General features: G+C 68.9%; 3 protein-coding genes across 4 annotated transcripts; 2 read left to right on the plus strand and 1 right to left on the minus strand.

Annotated features, from left to right (window-relative positions):
- Window positions 1-220: 220 nt before the first annotated feature.
- Window positions 221-2,086, plus strand: RDH8 (retinol dehydrogenase 8; the record flags this gene model as incomplete). Its single annotated transcript, XM_082334073.1, has 6 exons — window positions 221-326; window positions 919-1,080; window positions 1,158-1,337; window positions 1,419-1,512; window positions 1,600-1,783; window positions 1,862-2,086. The coding sequence occupies 6 exons, from the start codon at window positions 221-223 to the stop codon at window positions 2,084-2,086; spliced, it is 951 nt and encodes a 316-aa protein (XP_082190199.1).
- A 2,215-nt stretch (window positions 2,087-4,301) lies between these two features.
- Window positions 4,302-10,498, plus strand: LOC309601173 (uncharacterized protein). The gene is made up of 13 exons (XM_082334074.1): window positions 4,302-4,369; window positions 5,051-5,221; window positions 5,359-5,460; window positions 5,745-5,795; window positions 5,889-6,059; window positions 7,057-7,133; window positions 7,217-7,324; window positions 7,408-7,531; window positions 7,622-7,700; window positions 7,788-7,917; window positions 7,989-8,146; window positions 8,338-8,685; window positions 9,058-10,498. Exons 1-13 carry the CDS (start codon window positions 4,352-4,354, stop codon window positions 10,446-10,448), a joined length of 2,928 nt encoding a protein of 975 aa, XP_082190200.1. The 5' UTR covers window positions 4,302-4,351; the 3' UTR covers window positions 10,449-10,498.
- A 351-nt stretch (window positions 10,499-10,849) lies between these two features.
- On the minus strand, window positions 10,850-13,917 carry EIF3G (eukaryotic translation initiation factor 3 subunit G; the record flags this gene model as incomplete). Of its 2 annotated transcripts, XM_082334099.1 has the most annotated exons (11): window positions 13,839-13,917; window positions 13,442-13,491; window positions 12,896-12,988; window positions 12,721-12,809; window positions 12,387-12,446; window positions 12,052-12,156; window positions 11,753-11,942; window positions 11,547-11,654; window positions 11,275-11,411; window positions 11,081-11,187; window positions 10,850-10,944 (listed from the first exon to the last, which is right to left on the minus strand). In XM_082334099.1, the coding sequence occupies exons 1-11, from the start codon at window positions 13,856-13,858 to the stop codon at window positions 10,929-10,931; spliced, it is 975 nt and encodes a 324-aa protein (XP_082190225.1). In that variant the 5' UTR covers window positions 13,859-13,917. The 2 variants fall into 2 exon arrangements, with proteins under 2 accessions (XP_082190225.1, XP_082190226.1); XM_082334100.1 differs by lacking the exon at window positions 10,850-10,944 and having other exon boundaries at window positions 11,077-11,187.
- Window positions 13,918-14,010: the final 93 nt, after the last annotated feature.

A 14,010-nucleotide genomic window follows, 5' to 3' on the forward strand; every position in this document is an offset into this window, starting at 1 on the left:
AGGGCGCAAGGCGGGCACCTCGCTACGGGGCCATCGCCTGTCCCCGTCCCAGCTGCCCCGCCGGGGGTCCCCGAGGGCCGCCGTGCCCCGTGCGGGCGGGCAGGGGAGGGGGCCGCGACCCGGCGGACCCCCGTGCCCTCCCCGGGGAGTTTGATCCCGCTCCCACGTGACGCCGGGTCCTAATCTCATAAGAGCCTTTGGACCGGAGGCCAGCGCGGCCATGGCCACCCAAGCGCCCCGCACTGTCCTCGTCACCGGCTGTTCCTCCGGCATCGGCCTCGCCGTCGCCGTGAGGTTGGCGCAGGACCCCCAGCAGCGCTTCCAGGGTGAGAGGCGGGGAGGGGACCCTTCCACGTTGTCCCAGGAGGGGACGGGATGGGGCAGCGGGGTGGGGAGGTTTGGGGTCCCACCGCTCCCTGCTCACCCCCTCCATCCAGCCCCGGAGCCTCTTTCTCCTCGCAGCCCCCAGGACTTGAAGTCCGGTGGCCCCAAACTCGCAGACCCCCCCCTCTCAGCGCGCCAAGGCGTCCCTGCGCCCCCCACCCGGCACCCTGCCAGGCGGAGCTGGGGACGTGGGGCAGCCCCACAGGGACACGGACAACACGAGCAGCGCACGGTTGCGAGCGCACACGCGTGTAACCGGGGCCGGCAGCACCCTCCCACCCGGGTGGACGCACACGCGAGCGTTCCCACACGCCGTCCTCGTTCCCGTGCCACCCGCTGCCACACGCACACACGTGTGTGTCCCCACGACGCCGCTGCCCCGCCACCGACCCTGTGCCAGGGCTGGGGATTAGCCCCGGGGTGGGGATTAAAGGCCGTGTTACCAAAGCAGCTTAGGGAACGTCGTCCCGGTTTGACCCTCCGACCCCGGCTGGCATCCGGGGTCCCCCTGATCCGGGCTGGGGCTCCCCGCAGTCATCGCCACCATGCGGGACCTGCGGAAGAAGGAGAAATTGGAAGAGGCGGCGGGATCGGCGCTGGGAAAGACGTTGAACATCCAACGCTTGGACGTCTGCAGCGACAGCTCGGTGGCGGAGTGCATGGGGAGCATCCCCGGGGGACGGGTGGACGTGCTGGGTGAGCGGGGTGCTGGGTGGGGGTCACACGGGGCGGCCGCGGGGGGTCTCTGAGCCCCCCCCGGCACCGTGCCGCAGTGAATAACGCCGGCGTGGGGCACGTCGGTCCCGTGGAGAGCATCAGCATGGAGGAGATGAAGCGTATCTTCGAAACCAACTTCTTCGGGGCCGTCAGGATGATTAAGGCCGTCCTCCCCGACATGAAGCGGCGGCAGAGCGGTCACATCGTGGTCATCAGCAGCGTCATGGGGCTGCAGGGTGAGGCGCGAGGGGGTCCCGCTGCGGCGGGGGTCTCGCTCCAGGGGGGTCTCACCGAGCTCGGCCCCTCTCCGCCCGCAGGGATCGTCTTCAACGATGTCTACGCCGCCTCCAAGTTCGCCGTGGAGGGGTTCTGCGAGAGCCTGGCCGTGCAGCTGCTGCAGTTCAACGTCTTGTGAGTGTGAGGGGGCGCGGGGAGGACCCCAGAGGGCCCATGGGTGGCTCTGGACCCCCACCCCGAGCACCCACCCCGGCCCCGCAGCGTCTCCATGGTGGAGCCGGGCCCCGTGAACACGGATTTCGAGCTGAAGCTGATGGAGGAGGTTTCACGCTCCGAGTTTCCCGGCACCGACCCGGCTACCGTGCGGTATTTCAAAGACGTGTACCTGCCGGCTTCCCACGAGATCTTCACCACGCTGGGGCAGAGCCCCACCGACGTGGCCGAGGTGTGGGGCTGGGAGGAGTTGAGGGGGGGCACTTCTGGGGACCATTCCCGGCCCTGAGCCTCCCCTCTCCGCTCGCAGGCGATCGTGAACGTGATCGGAGCCAGGCGGCCGGCTTTCCGCACGCAAACCAACCGCCTCTACACGCCCTTGGTGGCCCTCAAGTACGCGGACCCCTCGGGGGACCTGTCCGTGAGGACCTACTACCGCCTGCTCTTCGACTACGGCACCCTCTTCCACCTCAGCATGGCCGCCCTGCGGTGCCTCACCTGCGGCTGCTTCCGACGTAGGGTCACCCCGCTCTGAGCGGGGCGCCCCAGGGCGGGGGCTCGGTCCCCTGATGGAGGGGAGGGGGCTACGGCTGCGGCCCCGCACCCCCCTGGCATGGCTCACAGCAGGACATACGGACGGCACCGGCGGCTGAATGCGTCTCCCGGGGTCGGAGACGGAGAGGGGGGTTCTCCCGGCGGGATGGGGTCCCGGTGGGGCTGAGCCTTCCGCTGGATGGGGAGGAGGGTGGGGAGTCTTGGGGGAGCTGGGGGGGGTGAGGAGCCTTGGGGGGAGCTGGGGGAAGCTGTGGGGTGATGAGTGTTGAGGGTGGGGGGAGCCTTGGGGGGGCTTTGGGGAACCTTAAGGGCTGGGGAGTCTGGAGGAGTGGGGAGCCTGGAGGTCTCCGGGGGGACCTGGGGGTGTTGGGGAGCCTGGGGGGGGAGTCTGGGGAGGGCTCAGGGGGACTGGGGAGTCCGGAGAGGGGCTCTGGGGGGACCTGGGGGTGTTGGGGAGCCTGTGGGGGGTGTCTAGGGGGGCTCTGGGGGACTGAGGAGCCCAGAGGGGGGCTCTGGGGGGACATGGAAGTGTTGGGGAGCCTGTGGGGGGTGTCTAGGGGGGCTCTGGGGGACTGAGGAGCCCAGAGCAGGGCTCTGGGGGACGTGGGGGGGGGGCTATGGAGGTGTTGGGGAGCCTGGACAGGGGTCAAGGGGGGCTCTGGGAGACTGGGGAGCCCCGAGGAGGGCTCTGGGGGGACGTGGAAGTGTTGGGGAGCCTGTGGGGGGTGTCTAGGGGGGCTCTGGGAGACCTGGGGGGGGCTCTGGGGGGACCTGGGGGTGTTGGGGAGCCGGGGAGGGGTGTCTAGGGGGGCTCTGGGGGACTGGGGAGCCCCGAGGAGGGCTCTGGGGGGACCTGGGGGTGTTGGGGAGCCTGTGGGGGGTGTCTAGGGGGGCTCTGGGGGACTGGGGAGCCCCGAGGAGGGCTCTGGGGGGACCTGGGGGTGTTGGGGAGCCTGTGGGGGGTGTCTAGGGGGGCTCTGGGGGACTGGGGAGCCCCGAGGAGGGCTCTGGGGGGACCTGGGGGTGTTGGGGAGCCTGTGGGGGGTGTCTAGGGGGGCTCTGGGGGACTGGGGAGCCCCGAGGAGGGCTCTGGGGGGACCTGGGGGTGTTGGGGAGCCTGTGGGGGGTGTCTAGGGGGGCTCTGGGGGGACTGGGGAGCCCAGAGGGGGGCTCTGGGGGGACCTGGGGGTGTTGGGGAGCCTGTGGGGGGGTGTCTAGGGGGGCTCTGGGGGACTGAGGAGCCCAGAGCAGGGCTCTGGGGGACGTGGGGGGGGGGGCTATGGAGGTGTTGGGGAGCCTGGACAGGGGTCAAGGGGGGCTCTGGGAGACTGGGGAGCCCCGAGGAGGGCTCTGGGGGGACGTGGAAGTGTTGGGGAGCCTGTGGGGGGTGTCTAGGGGGGCTCTGGGAGACTGGGGAGCCCCGAGGAGGGCTCTGGGGGGACGTGGAAGTGTTGGGGAGCCTGTGGGGGGTGTCTAGGGGGGCTCTGGGAGACCTGGGGGGGGCTCTGGGGGGACCTGGGGGTGTTGGGGAGCCGGGGGGGGGTGTCGAGGGGGTCTCTGGGGGACTGAAGAGCCCAGAGCAGGGCTCTGGGGGACCTGGGGGGGGCTCTGGGGGGACCTGGGGGTGTTGGAGGGGGGCTGAGAAGGATCTGGGGAGGCTCTGGGGGACCTGGGGGTGTTGGAGGGGGGCTCAGAGGGACTTGGGGGGACTCTGGGGGACCTGGGGGTGTTGGAGGGGGGCTCAGAGGGACCTGGGGGGACTCTGGGTGACCTGGGGGGGCTCCGGGGGACCTGTGGAGCCCGGGGGGGGGGTCTCTGGGGGTGCTGACGAGCCCGGGGGAGCTCTGGGGGTCTCCAGTAAAGCGTGTGACTTCGCCTCCCCCCAGCCGCCCCCTCGCACTGACCTTCGCGGCGGCGGCAGCGACACGGGACGGCGGGGCCGGGGGTTCCCCGGGCCGGGCGGGAGGGCGAGGCGGCCCCGGCCCCTCAGGCCTCGCTCCCCGCCACGGCGGGAGCAGGGACGGCGGGACCGGGGGGAGCGGCGGGAGCGGCGGGACCGGGCCGGGGCGGGAAGCGGCCGCGTAACCATGACAACGGCGGGCGGAACGCGGAGCGGCGGCACGGGGTGCGCCGGGCAGGGACCGATCGGAAGTGACGCAACGGAAGTAGCCGGAGCGGGCGGGAGGGTGCGCGCCGGAAGTGCCCGTGGCCGCATGGTGGCGGCGGCGGTGGCGGTGGCGGCGGGATGGGGCGGCCGAGCAAAGTACGGGCCGGGCCGGCCGGGACGCGGCGGGCGGGAGCCGGGCCTCGGCCGGGGGGAGCGGGAGTCGGGGCGGACCTGGAGCGTGGCCGCGGCCCGGTCCCACCGGGGATCGGGCCCTCCCGAGAGGGAAAAGAGGGGACGGGGGCCCTGTTGTACCGAGGATCGGGCCCTCCCGGGGGGCAAAGGAGGGGACGGGGGCCCGGTTGTACCGAGGATCGGGGGATCGGGCCCTCCCGGGGGGGAAAGGAGGGGACGGGGGCCCGGTTGTACCGGGGATCGAGGGATCGGGCCCTCCCGGGGGGGAAAGGAGGGGATGGGGGGCCCGGTTGTACCGGGGATGGGGGGTTTGGGTCTCCCTGAGGGACAGGAGGGGATGGGGGGGGCCCGGTTGTACCGGGGATCGAGGGATCGGGCCCTCCCGGGGGGGAAAGAGGGGAGGGGGGGCCCGGTTGTACCGGGGATCGGGGGATTGGGCCCTCCCGGGGGGGGGAAAGGAGGGGATGGGGGGTTTGGGTCTCCGTGAGGGACAGGAGGGGATGGGGGCCCAGTTGTACCGGGGCTCAGGCCCTCCCGGGGGGGCAAAGGAGGGGACGGGGGCCCGGTTGTACCGGGGAGCGGGAGGGGGTGCTCCCCCTCTCCCCGCAGCCCCCGGCCCTGACCGCCCGGCCCCCCGCCCCGCAGAGCAAGAACCAGAAGAAGGAGCGGGCGGCGGCGCTGCAACACGCCCAGCAGGAATTCGGCACCGTCCCCCATTCCTTCGTCTTCCACCGCGGCCGCGTCGGCAAGAACGTGCGGCAGCTCATCGCCGACGTGCGGAAGGTGATGGAGCCCTACACCGCCAGGGCCCTCAAGGTGAGCTCGGGGACCATCCTCAGCCCGCGGCAGGGCCGGATCCTGCTCTGTCCCCACGCTAAAGCAGAGCCCTCGCAGCGGGGAAGCGTTTTGGCGCGGGGCGGGGATCTCAAGGACTCATCCGCTCTGTGCCGCAGGTGCGGAAAAACAATTCCCTGAAGGATTTCGTGGCCGTGGCCGGGCCCCTGGGGGTGACGCATTTTTTGGTCTTCAGCAAATCATCCTCCAACATCAACTTTGTGAGTAGCGCGATCCCCCCGCGGCCTCGGGGTCCGCTCCCCGCCAGGCTCCTGGGGTTCGGGGGGGCCCTGGCTGCCTCACACCGGGCGCCGGCGCCTTTTCGGGGGGATTTCTGCCCCCCTCGCAGATGCAGATGATGACAAAACCCTGTTGAGTTCATGCCGTGATTCTATCCAAAGTAAACGCACTGATGCGTCTGCGCCAGGGTGGTGGCGGTCCCGGCGGCAGCGGCACCGCCGGCGCTTTCCCCCGGCGCTAAGCGCCGCTCTTTTTCCCCCCGCAGAAGCTTTTTCGGCTGCCGGGCGGCCCGACGCTGACGTTCAAGGTGACGCAGGTGGGTGCCGGCGGGAGCCCGCCTTTCCCCGCCGGCGCGAGGGGCAGCGTCTCGCCCCCTCCTCATCCTCGTGCGTTTGTCCCCCTCCTCCAGTACTCGCTGATCAAGGACGTGGTCTCGTCCCTCAAGCGACACCGCATGCACGAGCAGCAATTCACCCATCACCCGCTGCTGGTCCTCAGCAATTTCGGTCTCCAGCAGATCCAGGTCAAGTTGATGGCCAGTATGTTCCAGAACATGTTCCCCTCCATCAACGTCCACAGGGTGAGCGAGGAGAGGGGGTGTCCCCACGCTGCCGGGGGGCTCGGCCCCCCGGGTTCCTCAGGGTTCAGTTCTAGGACCGGTTCCTCTTCACTGTATTTATCAACGATCTGGATGCAGGAGTCGAGTACTAAACTGGGAGGTGCTGGGGACTCTCGAGGGACAGGCTGCCTTGCAGAGGGATCTAGGTAGATCGGAGCATTCGGCAGCGATTAATGGGATAGAATCGTGGAATCGTTTGGGTTGGAAAAGAGCTTTCGGGTCACCGAGCGCCATCGCTAAGCTACAGCTACCGACTCCGCCACAAAGCGGGTCCCCGAGCGCCGCGTCCGCAGGGCTTTGAGCTCCCCCCGGGCGGGGACTCAGCCCCTGCCCTGGGCAGCCTGGGCCGGCGCTCGACAGCCCTTTGGGCGCAGGAATCCTTCCCGAGATCCCACCTCATCCCAGGTCCCATCCAGGACCTGTTCCTTCTCCTGTCGCTGCTGGGTGGGCAAAGAGCCCGACCCCCCCGGCCTCAGCCTCCCTTCAGGCAGCCGGGGAGAGCGCCCAGGGCTCCCCTCGGCCTCCCCCGCCCCAGGCGGAGCCCCCCCGGCTCCCCCGGCCGCTCCTCCCCGGCCCCCCAGCCCCTTCCCCTCCGCCCCAGCCCCAGAACAGGCTTCCTGGAGAGGTGCTCGATGCCCCAAGCCTGGCGGTGTTTAAGAGACGTTGGATGGCGCCCTTAATAACGTGCTTTAACTTGTGGGCAGCCTGAAGTGGTCGGGCAGTTGGACTGGATTGTCGCCGTAGGTCCCTTCCAGCTGAAATCGTCTCTTCTCTCCTCTCCTCCTCTCCTCTCTTTTCCTCTCTCCTCTCCTCTCCTCTCCTCTCCTCTCTTCTCCTCTCCTCTCCTCTCCTCTCCTCTCTTTTCTCCTCTCCTCTCCTCTCCTCTCCTCTCCTCTCCTCTCCTCTCCTCTCCTCTCCCTCTCCTCTCCCTCTCCTCTCCTCTCTCCTCCCTCCACAGGTCAACCTCAACAGCATCAAGAGGTGTTTGCTCATCAGCTACGACGCAGAGACACAGCTCCTCGATTTCAGGCATTAGTGAGTGTCGCGCCCCTGATTTTGGGAGGGTCCCTGCACCCCGCGTCCCAGCGCTGACCTCTTCCTCCTCCTCCTCCTCGCAGCAGCGTGAAGGTCGTGCCCGTGGGCATGAGCAAAGGCCTGAAGAAGCTGCTGCAGGAGAAGTTCCCCAACATGAGCCGCCTGGAAGACATCAGCGAGCTGCTGGTGAAGTGCGTGGCGGGGCGCCGAGGGGGACGGGGGTCCCAGAGGCGCCGCCCGGCCCGGCCCCAACCGCGGTCCTCTCCCCCGGCAGAGACATAAACCTGTCGGAGAGCGAGGCCGAGCAGGACGGGACCCACAACGTCCTGGAGCTGCCGCAGGCGTACGCCGGCCGAGGCAACATGAAGGCGCAGCAGAGCGCCGTGCGCCTCACCGAGGTCCGTGACGGCGGTGATGCCGCGGTTGCCGCCACCCCGGGGATGTGACCGAGCCTGACCGGAGCTCTCCGCATCCCCCCCTTCCCGCAGATCGGACCCCGCATGACCCTGCAGCTCATCAAGGTGGAGGAGGGCCTGGCGCAGGGCAACGTGCTCTACCACAGCTTCGGTAAGTGCCGCAAACGCCGTCTCCGGTAACCCGACGGCGCAGGGGCTCGGGCCGGGGCGTCTCACCCCTCTCCCCCTGTGTTTTAAGTCCACAAGACGGAGGCGGAGGTGAAGGAGATCCTGGCGCGGAAGGAGGCGAAGCTGCAGCTGAAGGCGGAGCGGCGGCAGAAGCAGGAGGCGGACGTGGAGCGCAAGCGGCGGCAGCGGGAGGCTCACAGGTGAGGGCAGCGCGGCAGCGGCGGGGTCCGGCAGCGGCCGGGCAGAGGCTGACACCACGGCGGCACCGTAGGGAGAAGAGCTTGGCAGGAATCCGGAGGAAACGGCAGCAGGACGGCGACAGCGACGCCGAGGATCCCGGCGCGCCGGAGCAGCAGGATGCGGCCGAGGAGTCGGAGGAGAGCGACGCCGAATATTACCGGCAGGAGGTGGGCGAGGAGCCGGACAAAGGTGAGTCTGGAGGGGCCCGATCCTGCCCTGTCCCTTCCTCCTGCTGATCGTGGCTGATGATGCAAAAACCGTGAGCTCTCCGTGATCTCGGTTCAAAGTAAACGCCCTGACACGTCCGTCAGCCCCAACGCCGCCTCCCCGTCCCCCCTTTTTCGCTGAACATCCTTTTTTTTTATCTATCCCCCGCCAAGATCTGTTCCCCGACCGTGCCAAGAGGAAGCGAAGCTCCTCAGGCGGTGCTCCGCTACGGAAGCGACGACGGCAAAGCCAACCGGAGCGTCCCGCCACAGCCGCCCGCAGCCCTACGGCGCCGGGGAAGCGGCAGAAGGGAAAGCCGGTGCCGAGGGACTCGCGGCACCGCGGCAAAGCCGGGAAGGGGGCGGCCGGCCGAAAGCTGCACCGAGGAACCGAGCGCCCAGCCCGGGAGGGAGCCGGTCCCGGCTCCAGCCGTGCCACCTCGAGGCCGAAGGGGCGAGGGAAGCTGCTGACGAAGGGGAAGACGATTTTCCAGCGCCCCAGACGTGCCAAGAAGGGGAAGCGCTGAGGCGCCAGCTGCCAGCCACGCACCGAGACTGTGGGGGGGAAGAGGAAACGGGCCCCGCGCCCCCCGTTCCTGTGCAATACACTGCTTGGAACGACCCTCTGCGGCTGTGCTGGGTTTGGGGAGGGGGAAAACGGGGTCCCCTGGGCTCTAACAGCGTCCCCCCACCCCAACGTGGGCAGGCAGAGCAGGCAGCCCCTGCCTGAACCAGGAGGATGTGGGCAGGCATGCGCGGCTCCTTCCTCTTTTGCAGCCAGGGTAGAGGGCAGCTGCCAGGCTCCCTTCAGAAGAGGAAGTGCCCATCCCTGCCTGCAACCCCCCTGCCAGCCTCTTGCCCCCCCGCTGTCCCCAAAACAGGGCAGGACGTGACCCTGCGGTGGCCCTGTGACTGCCACCGAGAAGGGAGGGACGGGAGAGGAGGCAGGCGAGCGCGGAGCCCGAGGACGGGGTGAGTGGGGCGAGCGGCGGGGCTGCAGGCAGAAGTACGGACCCCTGCCTGCACCCCGGGAGGCCTGCCTGCACTCTAGGATTCCTGCCTGCGCCCTGGGAGCCAGGCAAGGGGGGAGGACGGACAGAGGGACACCATTCCGTCCCCAGCGTGGAACCACAAAGCCGCCTCGGTCCCGGCACGAGGCGGCTGCGGCTCACCGAACCTCGCCGCTTCCCTGCGCGGCCATTTGCCGGCGGCCGCGCCTCGTGGCCGCGCTCTGCCTCTTCGCTGCCTGCAACCTAAGCCGTGCCCCTGCCCGCAGCCACCAAAAAGAGGCGGGGGACGCGGGCAGGAACCCCCCCGAGATGGCCTCCCATCTCCATCACTGCGGTAATTTCAGCAGCTTCCAGGAATCGCTGTGGCTGGTGCTGGCGGCGCAATTCCCGCCGGCGCTGGTGGGGAACGGCATGGCCGTTTACCGTTTCGTCATCCAGGAGCGCTCCTGGCACAGCGGCATCGTCTACTCCTTCCACCTGGCCGTCAGCGGGATGCTCTACTCCCTCTCGCTGCCGTTTCTGGCGGCGTATTACTACCCGCCCAAGGACTGGCGCTACGGAGCGGCGCTGTGCAAGCTGGAACGCTTCCTTTTCAACTGGAACCTCTACGGCGGCATCTTCTTCGTCACCTGCATCAGCCTCAACCGCTACCTCGGCATCGTTCACCCGCTGTGGGTCCACGGGCGGCTGCAACCGCGCCACGCCAAGGCGCTGAGCGCCGTCGTTTGGGTGCTGGCCGGGGCGCTCTCGGCACCCACTTTTTTTTTTTCGGAGCTGCAACAAGCGGAGGGCGCGATCGAGTGTTTGGGGAGCGCGGCCCCGGAGCGGCTGCCGGAGTTTTATCCCTACAGCCTGCTGCTGGCGGGGCTGGGCTGCGGGCTGCCCTTCCTGCTCACCGCCTCCTGCTACGCCGCCATTATCCGCACCGTTTTCCGTAATCCTCACCTCAACCGGCGGGAAAAACGGAAAGTGGGAATGCTGGTGGCGGCGGGAGTGGTTCTCTACGCCTTTTCCTACCTGCCCTACCACGTTTTCCGTAACCTCAACTTGCAGCGTCGCTTGCTGCGCCCGGGCGTGGAGGACTGCGCCGTCTCCCGAGCCATCCACGCCACCGCTCAGGTCTGCAAGATCCTCGTTAACCTCAACATCTGCCTGCAACCGCTGCTCTACGCCGCCCTGGCCGACAGCATGCAGAGCTGCTGCGGTGCCGCCTGCGGCGCCGGCACCGCCGACGGGGAGGGGGTTGAGCACAGGGAGCTGCAGCCGGTGGCCTAGAAGCCTCCTGGGGTGGCCCAAGGTGGCTGGCGCAGCCGTATCGGGCTCGGCGCGGCCCTCGGGCACGCGTTTCCCTCCCGGAAATGGTGGCAGAAGGCGGATTAAAGCCAAAACTGCAAGCACGGCCTCGTGTCACGCCTTTTTTTGGCAGAAATCCCCCTTTTTCCTAGCTAAAAAGCTGGGAATGAGCCTAAAAACTGAGGAGCGGCGGCGCCGTGCCCTTCCCCGCGTCGCTGGCTTGGGTGCTGCCATCCTCACCGTGTGTCTGGGGCAGGGGTGGGTCGGGGACAGCCCCGGCTCTGCCATGGGACGATGCGGTGACAGGGACAGCGTGGGGACAGGGACAGGGCTGCTCCCTGCCCGCCAAACCGCTCCCCTTCCAGCTCAGATCGACACCTTGGTGCATACCAGACCGTGCGTCTTTATTCAGAAGCGCCGACTGCTCTCGCCGGGAGCCGGCACGGCACCGGCGCAGCGGGTTCAGTTGGTAGAGGGTCTGCGGAGGAGGAGGAGAGCGTGGTGAGGAGGGGAGACCACGGTAAAGAGAGGGGCGGCCACACACGGACCCCCAACACCCGGCAGGGATGGAGCCTGCGCCACCCCCAAGCCTCCGAGCCACCCGCGGCACTTACTTGGCCCATTCCACGTTGAGGATCAGGTGGTCGTAGCCGAATCCGGAGACCCCGGCAATAGCCCGGGCGGCGTCCTCCCGGCGGTGGAAGCTGATGAAGGCGAAACCCTGGGGTGGGAGGGAAGTGAGAGGGTGAGGGGAAACCGGGGGGTCTCCTCCTCAGCCCCCCAAAGGGGAAAATCCCTCTGTGCCCACCTTGGACTGCCCGGTGGTCTTGTCCTTGGCTAAATAGATCCTAGAGATGGTGCCGAAGGGCCGGAACAGCTCCTGGAGATCAGTCTCACGCGTGTCCTCGGACAGGTTGGTGACACGGATGGTGGCATTGTCGTCGGCTGAGGAGGAGGACGAGGAAGGTCAAGGCTGCCGGCGGGACCGCCACCAGAGCCGGCACGCGCCGTACACGGCACCGCGGAGGCCCGGCGGTGAGCGCGGAGGTCGCCCCGACGCCGAGGACGGGCCTGCCTTACCCCTGCGGTTGGGCTGCATGGACTCCCCGCGGCGGCTGGCTCCGTCTCTCAGGCTGGGAGGGACGTACTTGCCCGTCTTGCTCTGCTGAGCCTGCACCGGCTCCGGCTCTGAGGGCAGGAAAGGCGACAGGCAGGAGGTGAGGCTGCCCGCAGGCAGGCAGCCACCGCCCCTTGCTCCCCCGCCTCAGGGTAAAGGGGTGCCGTACCCCCGGGCAGCTTCTCCTTCTCGCCTGTGGACAGCCCCAACTGCTCGGCCAACTCCTTCTGCATCGGCCCCAAGGTGTCCTTGTAGGGACAGCGGGTGGTCCAGTGGTCGCCCTTGCAGATACGACACGAGACGATCTTCTGCCCCTTCAGCTTGTTCATGGGATCCTCCTCCTCCTGGCAGTTCAGGTCCTGGGGGACAGGGAGACTCCTGAATCCCGCGGGATCCACCACGCGCCCGGGCGCGGCATCACCGGGGCGCTCCCCGCCGGCCGGCGAGCTCCCGCCGCGCCCGACCCACCTCCTTGCTGGTGATGAAGGTCATGAAGACGTCATCGCTCACGGTGGTGGTGGCCACGTTCGGTCCGGGGGCATCGAACTCCGAGTTGCCAAATTTCTTCCAGTTCTGGGGAGAAAACGGGGAGGAAAAAGGGGGGCTCGCTCGCAGGGCAATCGCTGAGCAGGAGCAGCCAGCGGGAAGGGAAACGCTCCCCACCGAGGGGTGGTTGGGAGATTGAGAAGGAACGGAGGGAAGCGGAGGGCTGGGAGAGGAAGCGGTTCCTGCTGGAGCGCAGCTTTCCCTCCCAGCGGACGGAACGCTGTCCCCCCCTCGCCCTTCCCGCCGGAGACGCTCACCTTCCGACGGGCCACCGCCTTGGAAGCCTTCCTGGTTTCGATGCGGAAGGTGCGGATGATCTGGAAAGGAGTAAAAGAACCGATTAACGCGGGAGGAGGGACTGCAGACGCGCCTCCGCCCCGCAAGTGCCAAATCTGGGGCTGCCCGAAGCAGCAGAGTCGAAACGGGGCTCTGACGGGGCGTCCCGGCTGGCGCGTGGCTGCCTGGTGCTGCCCGACGGCGCAGGCGGGGATCAGCCCCTGCGCCGGGGCGGAGCTGAGGGCTCGGGAAGGGGAGGAGGGGAGCTCGGCGGCGGGAAGAAGCCGAAACGGCAGCCCGGGACGCGCTGCTCACCTTCACCTTGCGCCCATCCTCCTCCTCGCGATACTCCGTGATGGTTTTGATGTTCCCGTTGATGAGCTCTTTTGGGGAGGGGAGCGGGCCTGCGGAGAGGGGGGACAGTGGGACAGCGTCCGATGTGGGGGAGGCGGCAGGAAAAGAGCCCCCCGGCCTCTTGCCCGGCTCTCACCTCCCTTCAGCAGCTCGGCCTCAGCGCTCAGGCTGCCCCCCAGCACCCCGGGCAGGGGGATGTCCTTCAGCAGCTCGCTGGTGATGCATTTGTCTGCGGGAGGAGAAGGGGAGAGTCACCCCCTCGCTTGGGGCGAGCCCGGCAGAGGGGGAAGGAGCCCCGCACCCCGGCGCAGCCTCTCCCCGCAGGGAGGAGGTGCCCTGCTCTCTCCCCTGAGCACGGGAAAAGGCCAAAGGGTCAAGAAATCCTTGCGGCTCCAACCCCCTGGGCTTCCTCAGCCCCCGAAATGGGTGGAGCAAGGATGGCGAGAGGGGCCCTGCTCCTCGGCCCAGGTCAGGCACGCTCTGCTCGCGAGGATCGGCCTCGGAGAAGAGCCTGGGAGCCTGTTTTGAGCCCTGGACAAAGTGCGGGCGCATCTCCGGGCTGTTTTAGGAACAGCAGCTGCTTTTCTTCTCCAGAAAAACTCTCCCGTTGCCAGCAGGAGGAGCAGCAGGAGAAAAAGGGGGAGGGAAGCGGCCTGCGGCAGGTGAGGCAGGAGTCACTCACCGTCTTCTCCGCCCTCCTCTTCCACCTGGTCGGCCCAGCTGGGCTTGGAGCTGTGGAGAGAGCAGAGCCTCAGACCCGCTGCCCCCCCTTCGCTCGGGGACGCTGCTGTCCGCTCAGCTCCGGGCCCCGGCCGGGCCGCTGTCCACTTCACCCCGGCCACCGACGCTCCCCCCTCGCCGCTCCCGGGCCCCAGCACCGCCGCCGCCTTCCCCTCACCGCCACAGCCCCGCCCGAAGCCCCCCCCCGGGGCCCGCCAGGCCTCACACCCGCGTCCCGCCGGCTGCCGCCAGGCCCCAGCCCCGCTCCCCCCCGAGGCCCTCCTCCCCTGCGGGCCCCGCTCCCCGGGCCAAGCCCAGGCCCGACGCTCGGTCCCCGGGACCCGTCCCCGTCCCCTCACTCGTAGTCGCCCGTCGGCATCGCGCTCCCCACCGTCCTCACGCACAGCGACCGGAAGGAGGCGCCACACTTCCGGCGGCGCCGCGCCACTTCCGGCGTAGGGCCGAGGCGGAAGGGGCGGGGCCAGGCAGGCCGCGCTGCATGCCGGGAAGCGGTTGCTAAGCAACACCTCA

Source organism: Platalea leucorodia (genome assembly GCF_965183815.1).
Source record: "Platalea leucorodia genome assembly, chromosome: 29".
Classification (NCBI taxonomy): domain Eukaryota; kingdom Metazoa; phylum Chordata; class Aves; order Pelecaniformes; family Threskiornithidae; genus Platalea; species Platalea leucorodia.

Excerpts from the sequence above, each read along its gene's own strand:
- LOC309601173 (XM_082334074.1), top strand. Across the intron at positions 7,701-7,787 it reads CGTGCTCTACCACAGCTTCG|TCCACAAGACGGAGGCGGAG; the intron begins GTAAGTGCCGCA and ends CTGTGTTTTAAG. Across the intron at positions 8,147-8,337 it reads GGGCGAGGAGCCGGACAAAG|ATCTGTTCCCCGACCGTGCC; the intron begins GTGAGTCTGGAG and ends TCCCCCGCCAAG.